Source organism: Xenia sp. Carnegie-2017, unplaced genomic scaffold (genome assembly GCF_021976095.1).
Source record: "Xenia sp. Carnegie-2017 unplaced genomic scaffold, XeniaSp_v1 HiC_scaffold_21, whole genome shotgun sequence".
NCBI lineage: Eukaryota > Metazoa > Cnidaria > Anthozoa > Malacalcyonacea > Xeniidae > Xenia > Xenia sp. Carnegie-2017.
In genome coordinates, this window is record NW_025813484.1 from 2186005 (window position 1) to 2194839 (window position 8835).

The window sequence follows — 8835 nt, forward strand, 5'->3', positions numbered from 1 at the left end:
AAGAATATATTCATCTATTGCTTAAATGGTTTTCATTTAGATTATCTGCCTGTCTCAAGTTGTTTACTGAGGCAAACAACAGACAAGAAATCGACAAAGTTTGCGAAGGAGATCAATGCTCTCTATAAGTACTGTACGGCTGAGTATTTTGTTGACGTTGTATATAACAGTTGCATAGGTTGTACAATAACTGGGACAATGTCATGTGACTCTTTCTTTTTGACAACTGTCGTTTGTCATATGACCAATTGTGCAATGCTTATTGGCATAGCTCGTGTTGCATAATTTGTTATTTCTCTTTGTGTGAAGTGATTGCTTACAGTGATTTCATCATTGGTCTTCGTAATACATCAAGAACAATCTTTAAAGGTAAGATTTCATTCCCCATTGTAAATTGTAAATGTAAGTTGCTTTGTCGTTATCACATTTATGACTAAGATATTTCCTTGATTAAAACATGCGAGTATCAAAAGAGAATGGAAATGCTTTTGTTGCTCTTAATTTTCTTAAAATTACGATCGTTTTTTTTCAGTGGACTTTAGTCTGACTTGAGTTCATTATATGCGGCTGATGCATGGTTGCTGCTGATGAATAGGTCATGAAACAAAATAATTTGCGAACGTTTTTATCAAATACAATTTTTTTCTTTGACTATTTATTGGTAGCAAAAATTACCATCTATAAAATCTGCATGTCGTCCACATTTCTTCTACAGATTTAACAAAGACTATAAACCATGAAACTACTTTAGTGTATGAAGGCTAGTTGTATGAAGCTGCCTGCACAAATGATTAATACATCGAACGTTTCGATAATTTCTATCGAAGAGGTTTGAGGGGGGTCCAAATGGTCATTGCAGGAAACTGTCGTTCATTTTAACAAAGGGGACACAAATACTTTTGTCATGTTTATATGACGGTAGCCTTTCTCTTGATGCAATAAACTCTTTCAATGATTTCGACAGGAGGAAAAGAATGGAAAAGCTTCGTAGAGCCTTTTTTCGAACAAAACACTTTACTCAGAGTGAAATTGACAGTACAGCCTTAAAAAGAAAATTGTCCACGTTGGATCTTACTGCACTTGGTGTTGGCAATGTGGTCGGGGCAGGTATCTACGTCATTGCAGGGATAGTTGCTAGAGACCAAACTGGTCCTGCTATTGTTATTTCCTTCGCAATTGGTGCTTTGGTGTGTTGTCTTTCAGGTATAATTGTAGATAGTCTAAGTCAACCAGTTTTTTATTACTGTCTATGATTATAAGGTTATATAAAATATAGATTGTTGAATTATATTATAGTGATGGGACTCAGGCCACTCCAATTTTTTGACGAACGAAGCATCAAAAATTGGGAGCTGGTGATTGTGTCTGAAAGAAATAATTCTTTTTCCTCTTTGTTTAAATTGATTAGATTAAGAAATTGTCAGCCTTTCAGTTAGTGAAAGCTAAAAGATAGAGCAGCCAAACTTGGCAATTGTCCTGTTTAACTGATGATAAAACATTCCTATATACTAGTATATAAACTATTTTAAGCATGCTTTACGATAATTGGTTTGAATTTCAGGTCTTTGCTTTGCCGAGGTTGGTGCCCGTGTTCCTCGAGCAGGCTCAGCTTATATTTACAGTTACGTTGTCTTTGGTGAGCTTTGCGCGTTTATGATTGGTTGGATGCAACTGGTTGCTTCCACCATGGGAATAGCCGCTGAGATGCGTGCATGGAGCGAGAACGTCAACTCTCTTTGTAACGATAGCATCAAGGTTTTTTTCATGAATCACGTTGGTCATTTAGAAATTCCGTGGCTTTCAGAGTATGTGGATTTTCTAGCCTTTGGTTATACACTGTTTCTTGTGTTGATCACTATTTGGGGCGTTTCTCAATCAAATGCGTTGAATTGGTTTTTTACAATTCTCAACATCAGTGTACTTGTTTTTGTTATTATCTCTGGATTGACATATGCAGACACAAAGAATTGGAAGAACTTTGCACCATTTGGCTTGAACGGTATTCTCTCCGGTACGTCCACGTTGTTCTTCGCGTTCTGCGGTTTTGAGGTGATTGCAACTTCTGGTGAGGAAGCCAAAAATCCTCGCAAGGCAATCCCAAGATCAATCATATCAGTCAGTGGTATGTATAGTCTGCAGTTTTGAGCTCTTAACATTTCATTTCGATACTAAGAAACAAATTTTTCATTCTAAGAAGGTAAACCTTCATTAAGTCTGTGCAATTACTTGAGATTTATTTTATAAAAAGTCAGCAAGGAAAAATCTTGAAACTGTAATTCTATGCGAAGCCTTTTATCATTATTTTGTATTTATACTTCCGCAGTTACTAATTCTCACTTTTACTCATATTTCAGTCCTAGTTACTGTTCTATACGAATGCCTTGGGATAAGTTTGACTTTGATGATCCACTACAGTGAAATTCCAGAAACGTCATCCCTTGCAACATCGTTTGACAAGAAAGACTTCAGCACTGCAAAATACATCGTTGCTGCAGGTGCGCTTTGTGCTCTAAGCACTGGCTCTTTGAATGAAATTTATCAGCTCTCCCGAGTCTTGTATGCAATAGCACACGATGGTCTTGTTTTTGGCTTCTTGGCAAAAATCAACAAAAGAACCCGGACGCCTGCCATTGGCTGTCTGGTCTTTGGATCGTTCATTGCTCTACTTTCCCTTATTTTTGAGATCAAAGCGCTAGCAGACGTGTTGTCCATTTCCTCGTTATGTTCATACACTGCTGTATGCGTTATTGCGGTTTTGTTGAGATATAAACCCGGTACAATTATACAGGAAACATCTGACATAACTAAAGAGAAGGAAGTTGACGAAAGATTTTCATCGCATTCAAATAAAATTTTTTTGACACATCAATCAGTTAATTGTGAAATCAAATTCAAAAATGCTATTGAAATGGCTTCTCCATTGCCTCGAAAGGTCTCCATCTTAAAAAGAATAGCAAAACGAGTTTTGGGATCAAAGCTGGATGCACCAAATGAGGACAGTTATCTTGTCGTCAAAACGTCTTTGACGGTATTTTTTCTCAGCCTACTCGCTTTAGAATCTTGTTTGTTTCATGAATTTCACCGAATCACGTCCAAACAGCCTTTCATATTGTTGTGCACAAGCTTGTTTTTTTTCTTGGCTGTGGCAGCTGTTGTAATTTTAATGAGGCAGCCTCAATCACAAGTGAAACTGGACTTCAAAATGCCATTCATGCCACTTCTACCTGTAGCTGCCATCTCCTTCAATGTGGCACTAATCTTGCATTTTTCAGCTATTTCATGGGGATACTTTGGAATCTTTTTAGCATTGGGTAAGTAAAAAAGATTGCAGGGACTGCGGAGCTGAGTTTTTATGGAGGGGGGGGGGTTATAGATTGTTAACTTTTCCATGGAGAAGTCGTTTAAATTGTTCAATTCAGCAACCTACGCATGAAATATGTTCATATGCTTTTTGTCTCTCCACCCCCCGTAAATTTAGAACAGACTGTGTGGTTCCTGCATTATCAGCACACCAATGTTGATAACCGAATCTTACAGTACATTTCTTTACTCTTCATTTAGGCTTGATTATATATCTGACGTATGGTGTACGACACAGTAAAGAAAATAAGGACATTGCTGATTTAGAAAAGCGTCTTAACAATAATACGAAGAAATGAGAAAAATGCAATCTTAAAACTATTCAGAAGGAGTCATATTGTGTTAAATTCTTTGTTACAGTGCTTAGGTCTATCTAACGGTTTTTAGCAGTTTGACATATTTTCATTAAAAGGTTCTGAAATGAAGCTGTCGTTTGTTTTCATTATAGGATTATGATACTGAAAACCAAACCGAAGATCAACATCTTTCACTTTGCGTTCATTAGAGAGAGTCTTCTTTTATTATATACTAGGCGTTATTTGACAAGGGGCGTTTATTGGATAATTTACTACGTCAAATGATTAAACACCTGAGTGCAGGTACATTGACATTTTTTTATGAAAAATTGTAGGTCGGTTTTCAAATAATGTTTTATAATTATAAAAATGGAGTTTGATTTTATCATTCCTTTAACTAAAGCCATCTTTTATGCCCCTCCGAAGATTCATACGTTGTACAGAGTGTTTACCATATCTGTGGCTTGCTCAGTGAACTCTATTAAAAGATATTTATGGGTTTACTTGGCCTGCCAGGAATGTTAAATGGTTGGGTTAATAACATCTGACATCCCAATATTCTCAATATCATTGATATCTTCTGCAAATTTTCTCTTGAAACACTTGATTATCTTTAATAAATAGAAGCAGTCAGAGCGTTGGACGGTGGCCCTGACGATATTATTCCAGAACACCTGAACATATTTTACCAAACATCATGTGACGAGGGTGATCCTAAAAACTAGTAAGTGATGATGTCATCTGCCAATATTCATCCTTTTGTATTTAGTCAGAAGTTTCAAGAATTTTGAAACAAATCGCTTTGTAGTGTGAATGATTTTACTCTTTTATAATGTTGATACAATTAAACAACTTTAAAATATATTTTCCTTCAAGTCAAGCATGACCTACGAACCCTCTGGGCAATATAAACAAAACTGTTTTAAAGTCTATCCAACAACTGTTGAAACGGGGCATAATTTATGATTTCTTCTGAAGTTGTATTTTGTGTATCGTATGAACGATATTATTTGGTTTTCATCTCAGCTCAAAATTGTGTTGTATTTGCTAAAGAAGTTTAAAACTTTTCTACTCTCACGTGGGAAAATTTTAATTAGACAAATGAAAGATTGATGCCCCATTGTGACAGAGAAGTGTTGAAAGTTGTCGCCTTGATTTGACATGAGTTTCGTGACCTAATTTTTTTAAAATGTCTGTTAATACATTAATTCATCTGGCTATCTTAAATGGTTTTCATTTAGATTATCTGCCTGCCTCACGTTATATACTAAGGAAAGCAATAGACAAGTTCGCGACGGAGATCATGCAATGTCGTCTTTATGTATTACGGGTGGACATTTTATTGACGTTATGTAAGGGAGTTGCATGGCGTGTAGAATGAATAAGGCCATGACTATCTTATGACAACTGTCGTCTTTCATATGACCAACTCACGAAATGCCTACCGAGTTTTATAGCTCCACTGCATAATTATTTCTCTTTGTGTAAAGTCATTGCTTACAGTGATTTCATCATTGGTCTTCGTAATACATCAAGAACAATCTTTAAAGGTAAGATTTCATTCCCCCATTGTAGATGTACTTTGCTTTGTCGTTATCACATTTATGAGTAAGGTATTTCTATGGTTCAAACATGCGAGAAACAGAAGAAAATAGAAATATTTTTGTTGCTCATAATTTTGTTGAAATTACGATCATTTTTTCAGTGGACTTAACTCTGACTTGAATTGCTGCTGGTGAATAGGTCACGAAACAAAATAATTCGCAAACATTTTTATGAACTACAATTTTTTTCTTTGACTATTTATAGGTAGCAATAATTACCATGTACAAAATCTGCATGTCGTCCACATTTCTTCAACAGATTTAATAAAGACGATTAACTATGAAACTACTTTAGTGTATTAAGGCTAGTTGTATGAAGCTGCCTGCACAAATGATCAATGCAGTGAACTATTCGATAATTTCAACCAAAGAAGTTTGAGGGGGATCCAAATAGTCATGTTAATGTATGAAACTCTCGTTCATTTTCACAAAGGAAGACAAATATTTTGTCATGTTTATATGACGGTAGCCTTTCATTTGATGCAGTAAACTCATTCAATCATTTCGACGGGAGGAAAAGAATGGAAAAGCTTCGAAGAGCCTTTTTTCGAACAAAACACTTCACTCAGAGTGAAATTGACAGTACAGCCTTAAAAAGAAAATTGTCCACGTTGGATCTTACTGCACTTGGTGTTGGCAATGTGGTCGGGGCAGGTATCTACGTCATTGCAGGGAAAGTTGCTAGAGACCAAACTGGTCCAGCTATTGTTATTTCCTTTGCAATTGGTGCTTTGGTGTGTTGTCTTTCAGGTATAATTGTAAATAGTCTAAGTCAACCAGTTTTTTATTACTGTCTATGATTATAAGGTTATATAAAATATAGATTGTTGAATTATATTATAGTGATGGGACTCAGGCCACTCCACTTTATTGACAAAATTAATGCTCACTTTACAACGTAAACGCAGCCTGACGATGTCGAAAATTTGGATCCTTCACGCATTTCAACCCTCCTGTGGGCCTAAAACAAATGCTCATTTTTTCTCTGTGTTTTTATTCATTAGTTTAATAAATTTTTTAGCCTTTCAGTCTGTGAGAACCGAAAGAAAGGGTAGCCGAACCGAGCAATTGCCCTGTTTTACCAATGATAAATAATTCCTATATACTAGAATGTAAACTTTTGTAGCTAACATAATTGGTTTAAATTTCAGGCCTTTGCTTTGCCGAGCTTGGTGCCCGTGTCCCTCGAGCAGGCTCAGCTTATATTTACAGTTACGTTGCCGTTGGTGAGCTTTGCGCGTTTATGATTGGTTGGATGCTACTGGTTGCTTCTACCATGGGAACAGCCGCTGTGGTTCGTGCATGGAGCGAGAACGTCAACTCTCTTTGTAACGATAGCATCAAGGTTTTTTTCATGAATCACGTTGGTCATTTAGAAGTTCCGTGGCTTTCAGAGTATGTGGATTTTTTAGCCTTTGGTTTTACACTGTTTCTTGTGTTGGTCACTATTTGGGGCGTTTCTCAGTCAAATGCGTTGAATTGGTTTTTTACAATTCTCAACATCAGTGTGGTTGTGTTTGTTATTATCTCTGGATTGACATATGCAGACACAAAGAATTGGAAAAACTTTGCACCATTTGGCTTAAACGGTATTCTCTCCGGTGCGTCCACGTTGTTCTTCGCGTTCAGCGGTTTTGAGGTGATTGCAACTTCTGGTGAGGAAGCCAAAAATCCTCGCAAGGCAATCCCAAGATCAATCATATCTGTCAGTGGTATGTATAGTCTGCAGTTTTGAGCTCTTAACATTTCATTTCGATACTAAGAAACAAATTTTTCATTCTAAGAAGGTAAACCTTCATTAAGTCTGTGCAATTACTTGAGATTTATTTTATAAAAAGTCAGCAAGGAAAAATCTTGAAACTGTAATTCTATGCGAAGCCTTTTATCATTATTTTGTATTTATACTTCCGCAGTTACTAATTCTCACTTTTACTCATATTTCAGTCCTAGTTACTGTTCTATACGAATGCCTTGGGATAAGTTTGACTTTGATGATTCACTACAGTGAAATTCCAGAAACGTCATCCCTTGCAACATCGTTTGACAAGAAAGACTTCAGCACTGCAAAATACATCGTTGCTGCAGGTGCGCTTTGTGCTCTAACCACTGGCTCTTTGAATGGCATTTATCAGCTCTCCCGAGTCTTGTATGCAATGGCACACGATGGTCTTGTTTTTGGCTTCTTAGCAAAAATTAACGAAAGAACTCGGACGCCTGCCATTGGCTGTCTGTTGTTTGGATCAATTATTGCTCTACTTTCTCTTCTTTTTGAAATCAAAGCGCTAGCAGACGTGTTGTCCATTTCCTCGTTATGTTCATACACTGCTGTATGCGTTATTGCTGTTCTGTTGAGGTATAAACCCGGTACAATTATACAGGAAACATCTGACATAACTGAAGAGAAGGAAGTTGACGAAAGATTTTCGTCGTATTCTAACGAAACTCCATCGACGCATCAATCAGTTAATAATGAAATCAAATTCAAAGATGCTATTGAAATGGCACCTCTTTTGCCTCGAAAAGTCCCCATCTTAAAAAGAATGGCAAAACGAGTTTTGGGATCAAAGCTGGATGCGCCGAATGAGGACAGTTATCTTGTCGTCAAAACGTCTTTGACGGTATTTTTTCTCAGCCTACTCGCTTTAGAATCTTGTTTGTTTCATGAATTTCACCGAATCACGTCCAAACAGCCTTCCATATTGTTGTGCACAAGCTTGTTTTTTTTCTTGGCTGTGGCAGCTGTTGTAATTTTAATGAGGCAGCCTCAATCACAAGTGAAACTGGACTTCAAAATGCCATTCATGCCACTTCTACCTGTAGCTGCCATCTCCTTCAATGTGGCACTAATCTTGCATTTTTCAGCTATTTCATGGGGATACTTTGGAATCTTTTTAGCATTGGGTAAGTAAAAAAGATTGCAGGGACTGCGGAGCTGAGTTTCTGTGGAGGGGGGGGGTTATAGATTTGTTAACTTTTCTATGGAGAAGTCGTTTAAATTGTTCAATTCAGCAACCTACGCATGGAATATGTTCATATGCTTTTTGTCTCTCCACCCCGTAAATTTAGAACAGACTGTGTGGTTCCTGCATTATCAGCACACCAATGTTGATAACCGAATCTTACAGAACATTTCTTCACTCTTTCTTCATTCAGGCTTGATTATATATCTGACGTATGGTGTACGACACAGTAAAGAAAATAAAGACAATATCGACGTAGAAGTAGAAAAGCATCTTGAAAAATACGAAGAGTTGAGCAACGTACAATCACCAGAAGATTTATAAGGAGTCGTATTTTATTAAATTCTTGGTTGGAGTGCTTAGGTCTATCTATTAAAAGGCTTTTAGCAGTTTAACATCATATTTTCATTAAAAGGTTCTGAAATGAAGCTGTCGCTTGTTTTCATTATGGGATCATGATACTGAAAACCAAACCGAAGATCAACATCTCTTAGAGACAGGCTTTTAATTTGAGAGATGCTTCTAAAAGAAACTCTCGGTTGGGTGGGGGGGGGAGGGGGAGGTGAGGGGCATATTAGAGAAGAGGGTCATTTTTTATTTGGGGCGTTTATTGGA

General features: G+C 36.9%; 2 protein-coding genes across 5 annotated transcripts; both read left to right on the forward strand.

Annotated features, from left to right (window-relative positions):
- Positions 1-194: 194 nt before the first annotated feature.
- On the forward strand, positions 195-3785 carry LOC124444387 (cationic amino acid transporter 2-like). Of its 2 annotated transcripts, none has more exons than XM_046994990.1 (5): positions 195-369; positions 965-1203; positions 1562-2122; positions 2355-3311; positions 3562-3785. In XM_046994990.1, exons 2-5 carry the CDS (start codon positions 975-977, stop codon positions 3657-3659), a joined length of 1845 nt encoding a protein of 614 aa, XP_046850946.1. In that variant the 5' UTR covers positions 195-369; positions 965-974; the 3' UTR covers positions 3660-3785. The 2 variants fall into 2 exon arrangements, with proteins under 2 accessions (XP_046850946.1, XP_046850945.1); XM_046994989.1 differs by having other exon boundaries at positions 280-369; positions 716-1203.
- On the forward strand, positions 216-8648 carry LOC124444386 (cationic amino acid transporter 2-like). Of its 3 annotated transcripts, none has more exons than XM_046994986.1 (7): positions 3814-3959; positions 4281-4380; positions 4898-5206; positions 5747-6010; positions 6412-6972; positions 7205-8161; positions 8414-8648. In XM_046994986.1, the coding sequence occupies exons 4-7, from the start codon at positions 5782-5784 to the stop codon at positions 8542-8544; spliced, it is 1878 nt and encodes a 625-aa protein (XP_046850942.1). In that variant the 5' UTR covers positions 3814-3959; positions 4281-4380; positions 4898-5206; positions 5747-5781; the 3' UTR covers positions 8545-8648. The 3 variants fall into 3 exon arrangements, with proteins under 3 accessions (XP_046850944.1, XP_046850942.1, XP_046850943.1); XM_046994987.1 differs by having other exon boundaries at positions 5772-6010; XM_046994988.1 differs by lacking the exons at positions 3814-3959; positions 4281-4380 and adding an exon at positions 216-336 and having other exon boundaries at positions 5174-5206.
- The last annotated feature ends 187 nt before the right edge of the window (positions 8649-8835 follow it).

Bases quoted from the DNA above. Each gene is read 5' to 3' on its own strand.
- LOC124444386 (XM_046994988.1), top strand. From the start codon at position 5,782: ATGGAAAAGCTTCGAAGAGCCTTTTTTCGAACAAAACACTTCACTCAG. The intron at 6,011-6,411 runs GTATAATTGTAA...TTTAAATTTCAG, and splicing joins TTTGGTGTGTTGTCTTTCAG to GCCTTTGCTTTGCCGAGCTT. The intron at 8,162-8,413 runs GTAAGTAAAAAA...TTCTTCATTCAG, and splicing joins TGGAATCTTTTTAGCATTGG to GCTTGATTATATATCTGACG.
- LOC124444387 (XM_046994990.1), top strand. From the start codon at position 975: ATGGAAAAGCTTCGTAGAGCCTTTTTTCGAACAAAACACTTTACTCAG. The intron at 2,123-2,354 runs GTATGTATAGTC...CTCATATTTCAG, and splicing joins ATCAATCATATCAGTCAGTG to TCCTAGTTACTGTTCTATAC. The intron at 3,312-3,561 runs GTAAGTAAAAAA...CTCTTCATTTAG, and splicing joins TGGAATCTTTTTAGCATTGG to GCTTGATTATATATCTGACG.